At 39.0% G+C, this 22,732-nt stretch overlaps 1 protein-coding gene and 1 pseudogene across 1 annotated transcript in view; both read right to left on the bottom strand.

Annotated features, from left to right (window-relative positions):
* Positions 1 to 1,603: 1,603 nt before the first annotated feature.
* The window catches only part of pip4k2ca (phosphatidylinositol-5-phosphate 4-kinase, type II, gamma a), a 51,629-nt gene continuing 30,500 nt past the window's right edge, over positions 1,604 to 22,732 (bottom strand). Inside the window, exons 7-10 of the mRNA XM_062053508.1 lie at positions 8,627 to 8,740; positions 8,099 to 8,363; positions 3,417 to 3,520; positions 1,604 to 3,339 (exon numbers count right to left, since the gene is read on the bottom strand). Of these exons, the coding sequence (XP_061909492.1) occupies positions 3,259 to 3,339; positions 3,417 to 3,520; positions 8,099 to 8,363; positions 8,627 to 8,740 (564 nt within the window). The 3' untranslated portion in view covers positions 1,604 to 3,258. The remainder of the gene's footprint in view (positions 3,340 to 3,416; positions 3,521 to 8,098; positions 8,364 to 8,626; positions 8,741 to 22,732) is intronic.
* Positions 10,444 to 12,675, bottom strand: LOC133653064 (opioid growth factor receptor-like protein 1; annotated as a pseudogene).

The raw sequence follows: 22,732 nt of genomic DNA, 5'->3' as shown, positions 1-22,732 counted from the left end.
CCCATTGGGTTGAATTTTTTCTTGCCCTGATGTGGGATCTGAGCCGAGGATGTCGTTGTGGCTTGTGCAGCCCTTTGAGAGATTTGTGATTAAGGGCTATATACAGTAAGTAAACATTGATTGATTGTTTTGGCTGAGAGCAGGGATCTTGTGCTTGAAAAGGTTGGTGACTCTGTGCTACAGTATACTGACACATTTCAACCAAAAGCACTAAATGCTGTTATTAGTTGGGTTTTTTTTCTCCGTTGTTTTGGATTATTTTTTGAAAGAGAAATTACTTTCTCAAAATAACACAAATAAACCTCTAAACCACTTGACAATTGGTCTCAACACAATTGAATTTCTTGTTAATTTCCCCACATTGCAAATATGTCAATGATTGAGTACATATTTGCAAATGATCAAGTAGAGGTAGCCTGGATTCAGCACAATTTTTAAGTAAATATCCTGTTGATCTAAATTGGTTGTTGATTCCCAGTGTAATAGTTGTTCTCTCCAAAACATGTAAGCATCATTTCATTGTATAAGTCAGTGATTCTCAAACCGTGGCACGCCAAAGAACCACTTAATGAAATATTCAAACACAGTGTTACTGTTCAACCTGTGTGTAATGTCACAGTGGCCAAAATATAAAATATACTTGTTAAAAATAACCCCCGCCTTGTTTTTAATGTATATTTAGGCCTACTACGCAACTGTTTTTTTTATGTAGGTCATTATAGTGGTACTTGGAAAGCCAAATGTTTTCTGAGGTGGTACTTGGTGAACAAAGTTTGAGAACCACTGGTATAAGTCATCTTGCGCACAATAGAGTATTCAATTGTCAAAACTGGCACATAAGGTAATGTCTTGAATACCAGTTATGAATCTCTTGTAACATTTGATTATATTGAGAGTCAGGTGAACTTAGAATTCCACACATCTGTTATGATCAGTTTGTTTAGTTACCTGACAGAAGCATTAATGGCTTTATTTACAGCATTGTAGGCTATGTGTTTGCATTGCTGAAAATTACAGTTGGCTGGATAAATGTTTTTGTTATTCTGATGTTTGGAAGTTGCTTTATGTGTGCAAACTATATGTTACAATTTCCTTGGCAGTGTTATGCATTGGATGAACACTGATGTCAAAACTTGGACCAAAAAAAAAGTAATACAATGAAGGCCTAAGAAGTAAGACAGAGGTGGACATGATGGGAATTAAATGGTCCTTTGCTATAGTGACAAAACATGTACCGGTAAACGTTTTGACTTGCAGTGTTTACACAACACATAAAGGGGCACTGGCTATATGAGAAATGAATTTAGTTTTGACAGTTTCAGGAGAGATATGAGGTTAAGCAAGTGAGCTATAATGTTGTGCTTAACTATAAGACTGTTTTTGAATTTTGAGAATGTAATTGATCCAAACCAATGGATAAAAAAAGTGTAAAGAATAGGCTGGTTGAATTACCTATTGCACACAAGATTGTCATTTTTTTATTTTGAACCTTTTTGCCGTTGAATTGTGGATGATTTTTAGGAAAAGTTTCCATTTTGTCACCTGTTGACTTTCTATACCCACTGCAGTCAGTAAAGGTCATGAGTCATAAAGCAAAAACACAGGAACATTTATGTTGGCTAGAACTTGCACTGATTAATGGACAGTGTTCCTAGTGCTTCTCTGAAATTGTCAGCGTTTTTTGACTTGTTGACCCTTCAACCAGCCCACTCATCCTGCCTCCAACCTAATGTGTGGGCCAGTGATGAGAGAGTTCTAGCAGTCAGCATGTTCTGTCTTCTCTCCTTTGACAGGAAGGAACCAGTCAGCACAATTGTATCTTCTGACACAAGTCAAACAAATAACAGTCCCTGACCTCCAAAGCATGATCTCAAACTACACGCAATACCTACAGCACACCTGACCCGATTACCTTTTACTTCAAAAGACAATTTTGATTCAAAACTAGAATAAAATAAACACTTTCCAGGCATTTTTTTTTTGTAAAATATATTTTGGTCAAAATGCTGATTTGCAAAAATACAACATGTGCAATCAATCATTGAGAATGAGGCCTCACAGAGTGTAATGAACACTGCCATGCCAGTTTTTGGAATGCTGCATTGTGTTAAGGCTCACTGCTTTACACTACTGCACTGTAGAAACATTTGTCACTAAATCAAAAAAAGTTACAATTCACAAACAACAGTTCTATAACTAGATTTTATACCTACAATGCACAAAAACATTATAGCATCTTGAATTAGCCCAAGTTAATAATATCCAGGCTGTCTTCTCATATGAATACTTGCATTACACTATGGTTAAATGAATGGTGAAGGTTTGCGCTACTGTCCAGGCTTATAGCAGCCAAGAGATAGAAACGATATCTACTGATGTGTTGTTCATTCATTCAATAAATATTCAATTCAATCATGTTCCTCTGTGCCTTTAAATAATTTGCCATGTAGTCCTCCCAAATAATATTTTTTTTTCGCACTTGCTCACATTTGTTGTACATCAAGTGGAAATTTTGCTCGTACACAGTTTGCACTCACTGATAGTTGAGCCAAACTTTTTTTAACAATATCTAATCTCCATTTAAGACTACAAAGTAATTTAATTAGCTTTCTCACTGAGAATTAAATAAGAAAATTAATGCCTTCATGTCTACTCTGTGTACTACAAAAGAGCTTAAAATAATAATGTTAAATCTGCAGTAGGTTGGTTCACAAATGCTGACTTTTGTTCAAGCTAAGATATGCCTTCATGATTGAGATGTAAGAGTTGTGAATGTGTATGATATAATTAGAAGGGGGCCGTTGCCCCATTCATGTGTTAAATGCAAAGTTAAATGTAACTAAACTAAGCAATACTGTCCTCTAGTGTTGCAAATGGATATGTGAGGAAGGACTGCCTTCTGAGCATGCTCAGTGAAGACATTTGCCAAGTGGCTACTTTAAATTGTAAAATAATTATATTTTCATCCTAGTGTCAGTAAGGGAGTAAGGTGATTCCAAGAACAGCAAAAGAAAAAGTATGTTCTGATCTGTTCTAATACATTGAACGATATTCAACATCATTATAGCCGATGATATACTTTTTGAACGGTGCTTAATAGCTAGAAGAAATTTTGAAAATAAATATATGAATATGAAGTTTACTACATATCCACACATTGGAAGTAGTCTTTCCTCATATTAACAAGTTAAACATATGTCCTGTGCACAAACTATTTTTGGTCAATGGTCAGAAGCTCTGAGTGTTTGCAGCTGAATTTTATGCAAAAATTTTAGCGATGAAGTCACGGAATCGTTTGGCATATTGCTCGGGGTGTACAGTGGAGATTTCAGCACCCGCCTGTGACACAGAAAGAAACAATGTCAGCACCAAGCAATATGTGCAAATAAGCCATCCAAAGCGGTCTCCATACTCACCCCATGTTTGACAAATTTGGCTGCGTGAGCTGCCTTTTTCTTTGTGTCGTACTGAGTCAATACATCAATCAGGCCCATAAAATAGACCTCTCTCTGAGGGGCTCCTGGAATGGCAAGACACACAATCAGCACTTCATTTTTCATATACAGTAGTTTCTTTTTAATAGACACGACCACTGCATGCCATTTACACTTTAGCTTTTCAATCCTCCACCTCTACTTTTTTAACTATTTATGGTAATCTTTATTATGTATTATTTATTAGGGCGGTGAAACTTTGGGCACCGCACGATTCGTTTAGTTTCTTGAGGGTAATGATTCAATTCAGAATTGATTCTTATTTCAAATTCCATAATTTTTAATAACATTGGGTGCCATTTCAATGTTTAACTACATTCCTTCATAAAATAGATTAACAGCTGTGATAAATTTCTATATTACTTAAAAGAAAACTGGTTTTGTTTGATGAAATTCTACCCAAACATTTAATGAAGTCAAATAAAAATAAGGCAAAAGATAAGTATCCCACACTTCTTTTCTAAAGTAAATCTGTACAGCAGATATGGGCACCTACATCAACAATATGATGTCTTTAATTAGCTGGACAGGATGGATTGAATAATAATAATTAAATATATTTTAGATTTTTTAAATCAATTAGGACTTAATAATTGCAATTCATTCGAAAATATATATATATTTTTTACATCCCTATACTTTATGGATTTAAATTGTGTACAAATTGAGAATAGAAATTGAATATGTGTAAAAAATTGGAAAAGGGGTACAATTAAATAAGCTCTGTTTCTTCCTACTCCTTTTCGGACACGTTGTAATAAGAAACTGGAAATATGTGATGTATCATATTGTAACTGTATGCATGTTCGAAATATAACCTCAACCGAAAACCATTGTAATAGTGTGATTTTCAAATGAGAATGTAACTCAGAACCTTACAGTTTTACATTTTTCATTTTAAGCTTGAGAAACCTGACTATAGCTTTGTGCACATGGACACATTTAATCGGATTAATAGCCTAACCGGAAACGAAAATGCTTCATGTAAACATGCCATTCACAATATTCTGACCCGATCACACAAGTTCCGATCAAAATTTAATTCATATAGAGACGGTTTGTTAATGCCGATAGTCAGTCAGATTGGAGCAAATGAAACTATTTCTTCCGAATTCGGGTCAAAATGATCCTTACTGCGCATGTCTTTGACGTCAGCTATACTTTAGTGGTGAAGAGTGGACTAAATTTAAGTCTCGGAATGAAGGGATTGTCTTGCTGCTGTCTCCCCCCATTCAACATGTACAGAAGTAGCGTTATATACTACCGTAATATGGTCTGGAGTGTCATGTGTTGATGTAACAATAAAATAAGGTATCCAGTTGTCTCAATGAGTTTTAATTCACAACCTTACAGCTCCTCCAAGTGCTAACTGCTAGCCTCAAGCATGTACACAGAATGTCGTAACATGAAGGTGCGTGGCAACTCGCACGTCACAACATACAGGGCACAGAACAACTCCATTTCAAAAACAGACGTTGGACAAGCAGAAACGCACAGAGCCATGTTTGTTTACAGCGGAAGTCACTGCTTCTTCATCTTCAACTTCCGTTTCCGGTATGTGCTGCGCATGCCAAAATATAGTGTTCAGATTTAAAGCCCCACTTAAGAAAATTACATTTTGGTTGATTTTGGCGGCACCAGTGGACCAAAGCAGGAGTGTCTTGCCTGAAGGAAGACCACATTTCCCATGATTACCAGCGCATAGCTTCGTAAATCGTCAGAAACTACTGTCACTGACACACAAAATTACACAATAATACCACAATAGGGCTGAGCGATATGGCAAAAAGAATGATCAGGATTCAATTTTTAATATTATCCGATCTCGATTATTATCACAATTTTTCTTTTTAATTGAAGGCGGATTGTCCCGTGCAGGATTATAGCGAGTACTGTTGCATCCCTACTGTTTACTACTGCAGTATCTTGTAACAGACATTTCTGCCATGTTTGATCGAGATAATGTACGCTCACAGCTGATAACTGTCTTTTTGTTCATATATATACAGTGTATATACATATATATCAGTGGTGGGCCGTCAGGGCTAGCAAGAACTTCCCTGCAGGCCTAACATAACCAGAAATCATGATCATAACTAAAGATAAAAGTTATTTTTAATTTACTGTCCCTAAATATCTAAAATGATTCATATTCTCTTCATGTCATATTATGCTCCTTCCAGTGCTGTTGTTTTTAGGTTAGAGTTTTTATCCAATCAGAATTCAGCTAGCTTATGTTGCCATGCTGTACGAAATCTGCCCGGGACATTCAGAATCCACAATGTCTGCACTGTAAGCGAACGGGCACATACAGTTGATAGATAATTGTGATAGTCAATCAGATCACAAGTTGTTGTCAGTAAGGCCTTCTAGCTGGCCTCACGTTGAACGTGACATTTACGCGTCCTGTAATTGGATACTCACTGGTTTGAGCTGCGGCGGTGCTATGCAGATCACCAGAGCCACACCCAGAACCGTTAGCGGATGAGTTTGAGAACACATACAGTTGATAGACAGTTGCGATAGCCAATCAGATCACACGTTGTTGACAATAGCCAATCTAGGCAGCCTGATGTTAACGACACTGTGATTGGATACTCACCTGTCATTCCAAAGTGAGTATTCAATCACAAGTTGCAATTTACTAAAAGCAGGAAGTGTTGCGCCGTAGCCAGCAGAGAAATAAAATTTTTAACCCACAAAGAAGGAGAACAAAACGTTGATTAGGTGGCAGATACCTGTATATACTTGCAAGGCCATTTTCAAGAAGGATATTTAAAGAGAAACTACATCTTGTGAGATGATGTCGGCCAACCCCGGAAGCTAGCTCAGCTGTCCCGGCCATGAAATGGGGAAATTGTATTTCTTTATTTTTTCATGTTTAGTATGTTTTTTGCAATTTTTATTTTGACAGTACTACATAAGATATGTTTTAATTGCTGATGCGGGTTTATTGATTTTTAAATGTGCTAAAAAGTAACTGGCTTTGTACACTGTTGAGGTGGATTAAATGCCCAGTAGTGCGCAAGTGTGTTTCTGTATAGTATTTCTCCAGCAATGGTCATGTGGTGACATAAATTATAGTATTTTGAGAGGTAATCATTGAAGTCATACATCACTGAAGGCGTGGGTGGGAAACGCAAAAGTGTCTGTCTGCAGAGTTTATTAGTACATGTTATTTTAGAGGAGTTGAATATCTGCAAACACACAAACACAAAGTGTGAAATTAAATATTTAGATATAAAAATGTATTTTTCTGACTAAATTAGTGGGTGTGTTTATTCTCCCAATTGGGACCAATACAGTAATTACAGTAAGTCACAAAGACATTTTGTGAGTGCCTGAAAGTCCGCATTCAGGGGAAGATTACTGGTGAACTGCAGCATATAGTGAAACTAAAGTCTGTCACTAAAGTCGCTGTTCCTTTTAAGTGCTATGTTTCAACTTTTATGCTAGTGTTAGCCATATTTATTTTTTTTGTTCGGATAGGCTGCACTTCTAGTTGTGTGTGGGGAAAGAGGCACAACGCTGATTGGACATTAATTACGACGTGAGGAGCCTGACTTTTACGATAGTGGAACAGGAGCTCACGCACACACGGACACAAACACTTTCACAAAAAGACACGCAACCGTACACAAACACACATTCACAAACACTGTGATCGAATTTCAATTAATCGCGGTCATCGATCACGATCATATAAACGCTCAGACCTTTACCCCAATGATTCAGTACTACTGATCTTTCCACAGTAGGAACCTACATATTTGGTGGCTAAAAAGTTAGTGGCTATTTATTGCTACCACGCTAATTTCTGACAGCTAACATTAACATTATCATTTTGATTTGAGCATTGAAAATTACTTACTAGTAAAGCAGGAACAGGGCCAAGGCAGCATCGGTCTAAAATATTTCCTCGTTTTTGAGCTCATGCCAAAGAGTGAAAGCCTGGCCAATGATGACTTGTCTTTTTATCTGGGTAAGCTCCCTTTTTCTACTTTTTGTCTATTCAGACAAAACGTTTAGGTTTTTGTTGTTGTTTTGCAGCTTCTGACATCATAGCAGTAATTGCACGTAGGTGTTCGCAACGACTTCCGTCTTTTTAGCAACTGGGGAAAAAGGTAAGTGATGTATGCCGTTAAGCAAGTCAGCATATTTGTCGTTTTTTGTGTGGCAGGGTTCCTGCCACCCTCCTCAAAATTGCTTAATGCCAGTGAAAGAGATACAGACCCGCTCAGGCCATGACAGAGGTGTCATTCAGATAGTTGTAAGTCGATGTATTATCCCAAAAATTATAAAAATATTGTATAAAAGTTGAAAATTTACTTAGTGGTGCTTTAAGGTGTGATGAATTAAAATGCATGTCATAATCGCATACATTTTTTCAGGGTCCATGCACATAGTAACATTCTAATCTGAATTATGATCAGATTAAATACATTTTTCCCATGTACATGTGGCTAATGTGAGTGAGCAGCACAAACATGTGGGTAGAGTCATTAAATCCAAGCAAAAAACTACAACTTCACCTGCAATCAATATGCTTATGATGTGCCGGCGATAGCTTACTATTTTGCTACAGTTTCTCCAAACATGATTACCTGTGCAGCTGCTGAGAGCGTATACATCCACATAAGGATCAAACTCTCCGGGTCCAAGAGGTTTGCAGGAAGACATATAACCAGCTATTCCCTCTGGAGAGGTGCCAAAAGATCCCACAGCAGGGCCTGACGTCAAGCCATTCTCTGCCTCCTGGTCCTCCTCATTGGAAACCTCCTCTCCTTCCTCCTCCTCCCTCTCAGCTCGGCCGATATCATGGATACCGAGCAGCAAGCTGTAGTCCATGATCTTCAGCTTTACCAGGAACTAAAAAGGGACAATAAGAAAGGAACATTGGAATTTGCAGGAATGCAAAGAACACTACTTAAACTAACTGATATGATAATATCAATTTATCTTTAAATAATCACTAGTGCTTTTTGTGACAAAAATTCTAAATGTCATTCTCTTTAATACGAACATATATTTGTAAATGTGATTAAATTAAACCACAAAAATAATTCCTCTTATAGCGTCACAAGAGGCTCCTGAAGTGTTGTGGTAGAGGTAAGAAAGAGCACGGTAAGCACCTCCACATCCCGGTTTAGTTTCTCCATTAACTTTTCTTTCTGCTCCTCAGTGACGTACACCTTCTGCATGTTGTTTCTGAAGTCCATGTCCTTAAAGGTGGGAAGTTCTTTACCCTGTTAGAACAGTCCAAATACATCAGTAAAAATTAGGTCTATCCCAATACAACTTTTTCACTTATATGATATGATACCGATATGGGAGCCAACAGGACTGAACGATTTCATACATACTTGAAATATATACTCTTTCAAATTAAATAACACAAGCAGAGAACAATCTCAGTGAAGACGTATGAAAAACCACTAACCAATGCATTAACTAGTATGGATTTATGCTTTCTTTAACTAAATTGAAGTTAAGTGGCAATTTTTTTTAGAGACACCTAGTGGTCACAAGAATTTATTAGGTTTAATGCATAACTGATCATGGCCCAGTTACAGTAAATTATGCAGACCGTTTCTTGGTGGATATTTTCTAATTTGCTTCTGACTTCGAGACTTTGTATGTCTAAGCAATATACAACTATATGTATTCTATACTTGTTTATATTAAAAATGTCCTGTTTTAGACTGCAACAGTGTTCAATTATTGACAGTTATTGTAAAATTTTTGTTAGTCTGGAACCCTGAAATGCAGGGATAGGAGGTGGCGTGTATTAGCATGAAACAAAAACTGGTGCAGTTAGGGAGTGCAGAGAATACAAACGCTAGCACAGCTAGGGAGTGTACAAAAAGCTAATACTTCTAGACAGCATAGCCACAACATGAAGTAAAGCAGAATTGTAATCAATAATCCCGCCCCATTTAGTGGACAAAGCTGGCATATAAAGCATCTTGATTGGCAACAAGGAACAGGTGTGTCGTGACTGCCAATATGGGACAGGTGAGAATGCCAGCTCCCGGACTGGACAATTGGTAACAAACGGAGACAAATTGGAAGTCAAATAAGAGCGCTGGAAACTACAAAACACGAGAACATAAACAAAACAAAAACAAAGTCCAAACCTGTCATGTCAAGTTATTACGTATGTTTAACTTGTCTGCTATCGTGCAATTAGCTGTTTTATAGCTACTAGCTCCTGTTACAGGGCTGTACAGGGCGACCAATTCACTCGCATTTGCGACTAAAAATAGGTTGTGCGACTAGGGCTGGGCGATATACTGGTATTACAGTTAATACCGGTATATTTTAGAAAGAGATATACATTTGAGAAAATACCATCATACCTGTATTTTTTGATGTGCCTGTTGCGGCTACTCTTGCGTTCCAAAAAAGTTTTGAAAAAATAAAAATAAAGTAATGCAGAGTAGTCTTGAGGAGGAGGTGTTTGACTCACTAAATTCCTTAATAAGCACTCACGGAGATATTTCTAGATTCAGAATGATCATAATTTATTTTCACAAACAAAAAATATTCTCCGTGGTTGACTTTCAACATAATCAAAATAACTTATTTAGCGTGGCTTCAAAAATAACTTGTTTTAGCGTGGCTTCAAAAATAACTAGTTTAGCGTGGCTTCAAAATAACTTGTTTTAGCGTGGCTTCAAAATAACTTGTTTTAGCGTGGCTTGTTTAGCGGTAAACAAACTGTTTCACTCCTCACTCCTTCAACATGATAGACAGACAAAGGGCACCCAGCTGTCCTGTCTTCTTAATTATAGGAGGTGGAAGTGGCTCACCAGTAGGAGCGTGAGCAGCTGAAAACAATCAGTCAATCACAATGAAATCTAAAACATCCAATAATTCATTAACATCATTCTTGACATTTGATTTAATTGTCAAACAATTAATAAATAAATAATATAGATAGGCTCCAACTGGCTCCAACATCCCGGCCCCTAATTGTGTGCTTTAGCAAAACAATTACATAAATAATAATATTCACAGGAGCCATAATAGAACAATATAATCCAAACAATTATGTTCTTCAACTTCAAAATTAATTAAGTTACTTGAGTTACTCGTCAAGTCTCTTCAAAGTCCATAGTCATATCTGAAGCGGTCATTGAGTCTGGAGAATCAAAGCCCCCCTCAGTCCATCAAGCTGCTTCCATTAGCAGGCAGAGTTCATCTATTGGTCGTTGAACCGTGTTGGTCTTGGTTTTAACCAAAACACTTCTTACAAAGCCTTTGGCATCTGGAAATGTCTTTACTTGTTCCATGGTCTTAGGTCCATGGCCTTGTTATGTGTTTCCTTGTTCCATGGTCTTGTTATATATTTCCTTGTTCCATGGTCCATGGTCTTGTTATATGTTTCCTTGTTCCATGGTCCATGGTCTTGTTATATGTTTCCTTGTTCCATGGTCTTGTCCTTGGTGGAGTCCGTGATTTTTCTTTATCTTCGTAATGGTCTTTTGTGGAAGAAGAAGAGGAGGAATGCCGATGTTTTTCTTTCTTTCTGAACTTCTTAAACAGCCTCTGAATCTTCCTGGGACACCACACAAATTTATCCTTTGGTTCAAAGTGAAGGTAGGCGTAGCTCACCAACTCCTGGCGTTGTTGTTTATCCAGAATCGCAAACAGGAAGTAGTCAAGTACGCTGTGTTTAACACTGGTGAGGTTTTTCTTGACCAGAGTCTCCTCGAGGAAGAAGCGAACGAGCGGTGCCTGATAGTGCTCAAATCCTAGCTCGCCCAGACTCTTTAAGATGCGAGTGATGCGCATGTTGTTGTGCATGTTCTGCTCAAGGTTCCTGAAGCGCTCTTTCCAGTTGTCTGCTCGTGTCACTTCACCCGTCTCTTTGTTAACCAGGCGGACGCCGTAGAAGCCCAACATGAGTTCATAGGACTCCACTAGCCTCTTTTTTGCATCATCATTACTCTTAAAGGCCTCAATTTCCTTCTAGGTGAGTTCAGAAGCCATGTAGTTTACCCCTGGTTCTCGGATTGGAAACAGCCACTGAATGTATGAGTGAACACTCTCCAGCTTTTTGTAGTCATTCTTCCATTCTTTGAGGAACGATTCAATGTAAACATTATCAGGTGAAGAGGGGAATTTATTGAGGTAAAACTGCAAATTCTTCATTTTGTCCTCTGAGCACTCTTCATCTGCAAGATTAGGGTATCCTCTTCCGTAGTTCTGCATGTCCTTTGCTGCCCTCATGTTTCTGGGCGTGTGATGCCACGATTCTGAAGTCCAACCAGATTTATTTTTGTCTCGACTAGATCGACGATGTTGACCATCTGCGGCCTGGTCCTCTCCATCACTTTCTGTGTCCCAGGTCGAGTCGTAAGCACACACACAGTCGTCCTCCATGATTGCCGTCTTAACTCTGACTGGCATGATTGCAGGTGCACAGTCTTTCCCGGCCCCGGTTGCATCACCGGCTGAAACAAGAGTACTGCTTATAGGGGTTTCTTCTGTCTCAGCAGTGGACTTTGCTTGATTTTCCTGTCTTGGGCCTTTTTCACTTGGAATATGAAGTACAGTAGGATGTTTCATTTTGCAAACATGACACATTAATCTTCTTTTACAATTTTTGCTTAAATGACCTCTTAGTAGGCAACCAAAACAATATCCTTGCCTTCTTAAAAATTCAACCTTGTTGTCATGTGACTGTGTTTTGAATTGTGAGCAGTCAATCAGAGCATGTTTGCCATGACAATATCCACATGAAGGGATGATACCACTGGGTGTGGTTTGAGCAGGTTGTTGTGGAACAGATGATTGTTTTACAGTGCATCCTGCTGGCTTTGTATTCACAGCTACTGAAGTAGCAAAGCTGCTGTGTCTTTGGCTGATTGGTTTTAATTCACTTGTGCTTCTTGGAAGAGGCCTTTTCATTGTTATTTGGTCCTGAATGTCTCCAAACAACGGATCCAAAAGCATCTCGGCATGCTTTTCCACAAAATCCACAAAGTTGTGAAATCTGATTCTCCTGCCGGTTCTCTGTTGTGTCTCATAAGCTGTGCTTCGCCACCCTTCTCTGAGTTTGTAGGGTAGTTTGGATGTAATTAGCCTTAGGTTCGATGGGATATCAAGTTCCTCCAAATACTGTAAATCTTGCATTACATTACAGCATCCTCTCAAATACAGTGCATATGCATGCAGCATTTTCCCATCCTCAGCTTTAATCGCTGTCCAATTCAAGGCTTTTTCCAAGTAAGCTCCCGAAATCTTCATCTAATTTCCAAAATGATCTTTTAAGAGGCGCCTTGCTTCATTATAGCCCCTACTGGCTTCCATGTGCAAACAGCTGCGAACCAAGTCTCTTGGCAAACCAGAGGTAAACTGCTCAAGGTAGTAGAGTCGGTCTTGATCATTATAAGTCTTGTCTTCAATCAAGTGTTCAAATGCATAGATAAAAGACTGATATGCCAGTGGGTTACTATCAAACACCGAAATCTCTCTTGCTGGTAGTAGAGACAGTTTTTGCTGTGAGACAATGAGTTTTGCGATGTCACTTTGTCTTTGAATAACCATTTCCAAGTTATCATGAGCAGCATTGATAACCACATTATCTTGTGCAGAGTGATTTATTGGTTGAGTGTGCTTTACAATCTGGGTCTTGTGTTTTTCAGTTGCGTTTTTGTCTTGAGGTTTATTTAGATCTTCTGATGTGTTGGTGTTCCTTTTAAGTAGAGGTCTGTGGAGACTTAAGACGGTTTGGTGAAGTGGGGTCTTGGGTATTGCACCGAACTCTATAAAGTCCACATTGCTCTCCATAGTTTCTCTTTAATGGTGAGAATCATAATATTCAGTCATGCCATCACCTGGAGGTTCCTGAGCCACATCATGGCTTTCATGAATTAAATCACTTTGAAGGATTTGTATTTTAGCAGTTGATGCTGCGAGGTCTGCTTCCAACTCCATTTGCTCCATCTTTGCTTTAAGCTTTGTTTCATCCAGTTGCAAGGTGTGTTTTTCCTTAAGTGCAGCAGCTCGAGCCATTGTAGCAGCTTGTTCCGCTTTGGCAATTTTTAATTCTGAGGATATTGAGGAACATCTGGAGGCTTTTGATCCAGTGGCAGACTTTGATTTGTGAGATACATTTGATATGCTGTCCAGTGGTCCAACTTTTGATTGTGCAATTTCTCTTTTCCATGTTTCAACATCTTTCATAAAATAATTCAAATGTATTATTCTGGGTTCATACCAGTCATAATAATCATTTTCCTTTTCCTCTTCTGATAAGAATTCTTGCACAAAGTTGTGAGCATTTTTAAATTCATCCACAGCTCCTTTAAATACTTCAAATGCATCATTGACTTTATCAGCATTTCTAACATCAGTCATCAAAGTCTTTATTTCATTTAGCCTCCTAGTGCACGCGCACAGTCTGCCTCTGCGCGAAGCAATGCGCGTTCTCAGCATGTCCTCCTGTTCAGCTGCCGTCTCAGGTGTGCCAGACATCATTCTAGGTAATCACACAGCTCAATTTAATGTCCACTTATTTCATTCTTAAATGTCCTTCCAACATCCTGTTTTATTGAATTTCACATCCACAATCTGTTCGAATGATTTCATACAGCGCAGCGGCGCGTTCATTCGTTCATTGCGTCATCCGCTGATTTTACTCACGGCCCGCCGGCTGCTGGCTGTCATCGGTGCAGCGCGATCTTGGTTGGTCTTTTGGGTCTTCAGTGAAGTTTGTTTACTTGTTGCGGCTACTCTTGCGTTCCAAAAAAGTTTCGAAAAAATAAAAATAAAGTAATGCAGAGTAGTCTTGAGGAGGAGGTGTTTGACTCAGTAAATTCCTTAATAAGCACTCGCGGAGATATTTCTAGATTCAAAATGATCATAATTTATTTTCACAAACAAAAAATATTCTCCGTGGTTGACTTTCAACATAATCAAAATAACTTATTTAGCGTGGCTTCAAAAATAACTTGTTTTAGCGTGGCTTCAAAAATAACTAGTTTAGCGTGGCTTCAAAATAACTTGTTTTAGCGTGGCTTCAAAATAACTTGTTTCAGCGTGGCTTGTTTAGCGGTAAACAAACTGTTTCACTCCTCACTCCTTCAACATGATACACAGACAAAGGGCACCCAGCTGTCCTGTCTTCTTAATTATAGGAGGAGGAAGTGGCTCACCAGTAGGAGCGTGAGCAGCTGAAAACAATCAGTCAATCACAATGAAATCTATAACATCCAATAATTCATTAACATCATTCTTGACATTATTTGATTTCATTGTCAAACAATTAATAAATAAATAATATAGATAGGCTCCAACTGGCTCCAACAGTGCCTTTATTAGAGCCGCATGTGCCGCTGCCGGGGGGCCCGGCAGGCACCTTAGCTGAGGAAGGACCCGGCGCGTGTCCGGAGTCACTACCGCGCGTTGCCGACACTGACCCCTCACCACATTCGCCTTCCCGCACAGCCGACGTGCCTGCACCGTAGCTTTGGCGGCAGGCGGCTCCTCTTTATTAACACAAGCCGGTGAAAAGATTCAACAGAACAGTCGTCAAAGCCGACAAACTGCAGCTGCTAACAAATACATCTATCCATACAGTTCAGCTGAAACCCTCGGTGAAATCCCACGTCGTTTGGCAACGGTTAGAGTGTCCGCCCTGAGACTGGGAGGTCGTGAGTTCAAACCCTGGCCGAGTCATACCAAAGACTACAAAAAATGTGACCCATTGCCTCCCTGCTTGGCACTCAGCCTCAAGGGTTGGAATTGCAGGTTAAATCACCAAATGATTCCCAAGCACAGCGCACGCTGCTGCTCACTGCTCCGCTCACCTCCCAGGGGGTGAACATGGGGATGGGTCAAGTGAAGAGGACACATTTCACCACACCCAGTGTGTGTGTGTGACAATCATTGGGACTTTTAACTTTAACAGACACCGCCTTTTAAAAGGCACACACATTCACACGCACACTGCTGTCATACTTCTCCCATATACATATGACATAGTTAAAAAAAAAAAAATGCATTAAATTACTTTCCCTAGTTATTACTTACATTTATTAATGAGTAAATAAATTAGTAATGAAACTACTTTATTGGTTAGGTAACAGGTATATATAATTATTACTTTTTAAAAGTAGTTTTCAGAACATTGGTATTATCAGTAATGTGGTGTTGAGTTTAAACTAAACACTGTGCACACTTTGTTAAAATACCGATACATACTGAACAAAAATATAAATGCAACATTGCTCCCATTTTTCATGAGTTGAACTCAAAAATCGAAAACTTTGATTATATACATAGAGGACCTTTTCCTCACAAATATTGTTGACAAATCTGTGTTAGTGAGCACTTCTTCTTTGCCAAGATAATCCCTCCCACCTCACAGGTGTGGCATATCAAAATGCTGATTAAACGGCATGATTATTGCACCGGTGTGCCTTAGGCTGCCCACAATAAAAGGCCAATCTGAAATATGCAGTTTTGCTTTATTGGGGTCTGGGGGGGGGTCAGAAAAGCAGTCAGTGTCTGGTGTGAACACCATTTGCCACATGCAGTGCAACATGTCTTCTTTGCATAGAGTTGATCAGGTTGTTGATTGTGGCCTGTGGAATTTTGGTCTACTACTCTTCAATGGCTGTGCGAAGTTGCTGGATATTGGCAAGAATTGGAACACGCTGTTGTATACGCCGATCCACAGCATCCCAAACATGCTCAATGGGTGACATGTCCGGTGAGCATGCTGGCTATGCAAGAACTGGGATGTTTTCAGCTTCCAGGAATTGTGTACAGATCCTTGCAACATAGGGCCATGCATTGTCATGCTGCAACATGAGGTGATGGTCATGGGTGAATGGCACAACAATGGGCCTCAGGATCTCCTCACGGTATCTCTGTGCATTCAAAGTACCATCAATAAAATGCAATTTGTTGTCCATATAACATATGCCTGCCATACCATAACCCCATCCTCACCATGGGCCACTCGATTCACAACGTTGACATCAGAAAACCACTCTCCCACCAGCGCCACACACGCCCTGAACAGTGAAAACCGGGGTTCATTCGTGAAGAGAACACCTGTCCAACGTGCCAGATGCCATCGAATGTGAACATTAGCCCACACAAGTTGGTTGCGACGACGAACTGCAGTCTGGTCAAGACCCCGTTGAGGACAACGAGCATGCAGATGAGCTTCCCTGAGACGGTTTCTCACGGTTTGTGCAGAAATTATTTGGTTATGCAAATCAAATGTTGCAACAGCGGTCAAGATGGCTGGTTTCAGACGATCATGGAGGTGCACCTACTGGATGTGGAGGTTCTGGGCTGGTGTGGTTACACATGATCTGCGGTTGTAAGGACCGGTTGGATGTACTGCCAAATTTTCTGAAACGCCTTTGGAGACAGCTTATGGTAGAGAACATTGCACATTCAATTGACGGGCAATAGCTCTGGTGGACATTCCTGCAGTCAGAATGCCAACTGCACGCTCCCTCAAAACTTGCGACATCTGTGGCATTGTGCTGTGTGATAAAACTGCTCATTTCAGAGTGGCCTTTTATTGTGGGCCGCCTAAGGCACACCTGTGCAATAATCATGCTGTTTAATCAGCATCTTGATATGCCTGTAAGGTGGGATGGATTATCTTGGCCGAGAATAAATGCTCACTAACAAGGATTTAGACAGATTTGTGAACAATATTTGAGAGGAATGTCTTTTATATATATATATATATATATATATATATATATATATATATATATATATATATATATATATATATATATATATATATATATATATATATATATATATATATATATATCTACTGTATATATATATATATATAGTAAAAGTTTTACATCTTTGAGTTCAACTCATGAAAAATGGGAGCAAAAACAAAAGTATTGCGTTTATATTTTTGTTCAGTGTACGTATATTGTATATTGCGATTCGACCTAAAAATACCGGGTCCATATCTCCCAACCCTACATGCGACTAGAAAAAATAAAACCATAGCAATCGTGCAAATATGGATTTCAACCCTTTCATTCTCATTTAGCTCCTGAAATAATTCCATAATAAGTGGATCAAATAAGAGCAAGATTTGGGGAAAAGAAAAATTGTTGTCAACAGACCATAGACACCTTTTTAACCTTCTGCGCATCTGATCACCACAGACGTGATCACATGTACACAGCATCGCCGCTATCGCGACATGCTTGCTTAGCTGCTACCAAATCAACTAGCCAATCACCGTAAATTTCATTTAACAACTAAAGATATAAACTTGATCGTAAAATAAACTCACATTTCCACTGCTCGATGTTGTGCTCATTCATATTGATGGTGTTCTAACATTCAGGGGACATGCTGTAATGAAATAAACAGTCCGTTGGGGGTGATGAAAAATATTTTGAATGGTGGTCGCTTTTTTGTTTTGCTAAACGGGGTCTGCGCATACATACTGCGAGACGGGAAGCAGGGAAAGAGAACGTAAAAATGCCACGAAAGAAAAAGATAAATGATATTATTGCTGGTCAGCAGACTATTGCAGTTTATGTGATCAGAACATTTCAACGTCGCCTGTACAAACTTCAGTCTCTGTCTCTTCTTTTCTCGAGGTGTGGCTCATTATCACCACAAACAAATGTTTGCAATTTTCTCATGACAATATGGTGTACTTTAACATTTACACTACTCTGAACAAACCAGGCATAACATTTGCGGTTAAGAATGTTTTGTTTGTGTTAAAATCAGCACTTCTATTGATGTTTTTGGTACTACTTGTTTTCATTTGAATTTTACCCATTTATTTAGGCGTTATTTATGTTGTTACAAAATGCTATATTATCAGAATTGTGCGTTTTATGCCCTTGTGACAGTTTTGTTTAATTTCAGATACATTTTCAACAAATTAATTCATCTGTTTATTATAACCATACCATATCAACTCTAAATGAATAGAAAATAATATAATAACCAGAAATAAATATGCATTTTAAAGGCCTACTGAAATGAATTTTTTTTATTTAAACGGGGATAGCAGAACTATTCTATGTGTCATACTTGATCATTTCGCGATATTGCCATATTTTTGCTGAAAGGATTTAGTATAGAACAACGACGATAAAGATTGCAACTTTTGGTATCTGATAAAAAAAAGGCTTGCCCCTACCGGAAGTAGCGTGACGTAGTCAGTTGAACATATACGCAAAGTTCCCTATTGTTTACAATGATGGCCGCATGAAGTGAGAGAGATTCGGACCGAGAAAGCGACAATTTCCCCATTCATTTGAGCGAGGATGAAAGATTTGTGGATGAGTAAAGTGCACGTGAAGGACTAGTGGGGAGTTGAAGCTATTCAGATAGGGAAGATGCTGTGAGAGCCGGGGGTGACCTGATATTCAGCTGGGAATGACTACAACAGTAAATAAACACAAGACATATATATACTCTATTAGCCACAACACAACCAGGCTTATATTTAATATGCCACAAATTAATCCTGCATAAAAACACCTGCGTGTTTGTTATGCTAGCTCCTAGCTCCTCTGCTAGCTCCTAGCTCCATAGAACACGCCAATACAATTCAAACACCTGATCAACACACACAATCACTCAGCCCAAAAGACCGTTCACCTAACCCAAGGTTCATAAAGCTTATATATTTTTAAAAAGTTACGTACGTGACGCGCACATACGGTCAAGCTATCAAATGTTTAGCAGCCAAGGCTGCATACTCACGGTACCTGATATTCAGCTGGGAATGACTACAGCAGTAAATAAACACAAGACATATATATACTCTATTAGCCACAACACAACCAGGCTTATATTTAATATGCCACAAATTAATCCTGCATAAAAACACCTGCGTGTTTGTTATGCTAGCTCCTAGCTCCTATGCTAGCTCCTAGCTCCATAGAACACGCCAATACAATTCAAACACCTGATCAACACACACAATCACTCAGCCCAAAAGACCGTTCACCTAACCCAAGGTTCATAAAGCTTATATATTTAAAAAAAGTTACGTACGTGACGCGCACGTACGGTCAAGCTATCAAATGTTTAGCAGCCAAGGCTGCATACTCACGGTACCTGGTATTCAGCTGGGAATGACTAAAACAGTAAATAAACACAAGACATATATTTACTCTATTAGCCACAACACAACCAGGCTTATATTTAATATGCCACAAATTAATCCTGCATAAAAACACCTGCGTGTTTGTTATGCTAGCTCCTAGCTCCTATGCTAGCTCCTAGCTCCATAGAACACGCCAATACAATTCAAACACCTGATCAACACACACAATCACTCAGCCCAAAAGACCGTTCACCTAACCCAAGGTTCATAAAGCTTATATATTTTAAAAAAGTTACGTACATACGCAAAAAAAAGTTGCGCGCATACGGTCAAGCAATCAAATGTTTAGAAGCCAAAGCTGCATACTCACAGTAGCACGTCTGCGTCTTTGTCATCCAAATCAAAGTAATCCTGGTAAGAGTCTGTGTTGTCCCAGTTCTCTACAGGCGTCTGTGTATCGAAGTCAAAAGTCCTCCTGGTTAGAGTCTCTGTTATCCGAGTTCTTCCATCTTGACTGCATCTTTCGGGAATGTAAACAAAGAAGCGCCGGCTGTGTACTGTTGTTGCTGACTACGTTCGAAAAATACGTCCATTTCGCACCGACAACTTTCTTCTTTGCTTGCTCAGCTTCCTTCTCCATAATGCAATGAACATGATTGCAACAGATTCACGAACACAGATGTCCAGAATACTGTGGAATTATGAAATGAAAACAGAGCTTTTTCGTATTGGCTTCAATGTGGAAGGCATACCCGTGTTCCCCGGTCTACGTCACGCGCATACGTCCTCCTCAGAGGCGTTTCGAACTGGAAGTTTAGCGGCAAATTTAAAATGTCACTTTATAAGTTAACCCGGCCGTATTGGCATGTGTTATAATGTTAAGATTTCATCATTGATATATAAACTATCAGACTGCGTGGTCGGTAGTAGTGGGTTTCAGTAGGCCTTTAAAGGTTCTCTGTTGTTTGCAACTTGCTCTCAGTTAAACTTTTCAAACAAACATATCACAAGAACACCACCAACTAGCTTATGTTACCATTAATGCTTTAACAGAACATATATTTTAACTGTCTATATTCTTTTACAATTACTAATTATTTTAATAAAAATTGCTCATTGGTCTGAGGAATTTTTGGGCATTTATGCTCGTCACTTACCCCTGTCTTGTACACACGTACAAACAGAAAGCGCATGCACATACAATAAAATACATTCCAAGAGAATCAACTAACAATTTGCAGCCATGTTTTTGTTATGATAAAATACATTATATATTCAATGATAGCTAAAGCTAGCTATCCAGATTGCTATCATTAACGAGCAAAACTCAAAGCAAATTCATTACGTACATACGCAATTACGTCATTACATGCTAAGAGCCGTAAGTGGTCGGGATATAATGCTTAAAATATTTTGGAAAGTTAGCGCCCACAATCATTATTTGGGGGTTCTAAGGACTCACTACATTGAAAACCTATTAACATCACTGGCCATTCTGGCATGTCTGTAAGTACCATTACAGTACAATCAGTAATGTAATTGCATGTGATGTGATGTCAGTCATGCTATGTGACTGTATTTGTAGCTTAGTATGATTGTATAGGGCATGACATAGAATGACTTGGCTACAAAAAGCTGTGGGACAGGGATGTTTAATTGAGGGTTGCATTAGAACTTATGATAGCACTGTGTTTATATGCAGGAGTGCACGTGTGTTATTGTGTATGTTGTTTAAGTGATAATAGTAAAATTGTGTTATTTAGGACATTCCGTGTTGCTCCTAATTTTTTTCTGGGATACTTGTGAAAAAGCTAAGCGTGTATTGTAGCCCTGTAATACCCGATATGTAATCTGGCCCAATGCCTTTACCCCATTCCACACGGGGATGCGATCCCTGGCCGTCCGCATGAGAAGCGGGTGTGCTGATCACCGAGCCAAAAGCCCGGATGGCTAACTCGGTAGCCAGCACACTCTTGAAGTCGTCAGGGAATAAGGTTTACAAACATATACAAGGCCCAGCCACACTGGTTGGCCTCTGTAACATATAGCCTACCATGTTTATCTTATGTAAATGACTAGTGAGTAAACACGCTGCAGGACTGCTTGCACCAGTCATTTTAGATGCAACTATCCAATCCTTGATCTGATCAGGACACCCCAAGGAATTTGTCAGTGATGAGATCTGCCAAAATTGAAGTGCAATATTGAAATTAGGGTTGCAACTAACGGCTATTGATATTTGACTAGTCATCGATTATCTTTAACGAGGTTGACTAATCGGATTATGAAGCCCATCCATCCATCTTCTACCGCTTGTCCCTTTCGGGGGTGCTGGAGCCTATCTCAGCTGCATTCGGGCGGAAGGCGGCGTACACCCTGGACAAGTCGCCACCTCATCGCAGGGCCAACACAGATAGACAGACAACATTCACACTCACATTCACACTATGAAGCATATACCTTTAATTTAGCAATCTGCTTTTAAATTTAGTTTAAGATATTCTTAGGCATGAGCAATTCATTCAGACATATTTGTTTATACTGTAACTGTGCTGCTCATTAGGCTATTACAAAAACTTGTCCATTTAAAAGTAAGGACAGGCCCAGTGCTAACAAAAACAAAGTATAATTTGTTTATAAAAACAGAAGGCCAGCTAAAATAGCAGCAATTAAAAATAAACACCAAAGCTATTTAACTTTCTCAACAAGAAAGTGAGGAACCACATAGCCCTTCACTATCAAGAACAAAGCTAATAAAGCAGACTTTGTTCGAGCCAACAACGATAACGTATGGAAACATTATGATCCGTGACCTTATATATTTCTGAGCAGAAACACAAAGAGGATGAGCAATAGGTTTTAGAAGCCGAGTGATGGATGCAGTTTCATTGTGGCACTCTCGCATCCGCAGCATTGCCAGGTGCTAAATATACAAACTAATAGGGGTGTGGGAAAAAATCGATTCGAATTCGAATCGCGATTCTCACGTTGTGCAATTCAGAATCGATTCTCTCTTTTTTTTTTTAAATCGATTTTTTGTAATTTATTTATTTATTTTTTTTTTTAAATTAATCAATCCAACAAAACAATACACAGCAATACCATAACAATGCAATCCAATTCCAAAACCAAACCCGTCCCAGCAACACTCAGA

The sequence above is a fragment of the Entelurus aequoreus genome, linkage group LG07 (assembly GCF_033978785.1).
Source record: "Entelurus aequoreus isolate RoL-2023_Sb linkage group LG07, RoL_Eaeq_v1.1, whole genome shotgun sequence".
NCBI lineage: Eukaryota > Metazoa > Chordata > Actinopteri > Syngnathiformes > Syngnathidae > Entelurus > Entelurus aequoreus.
Note: the sequence above shows the minus strand (reverse complement) of the source record. Positions and strands in the feature narration are given on the sequence as shown.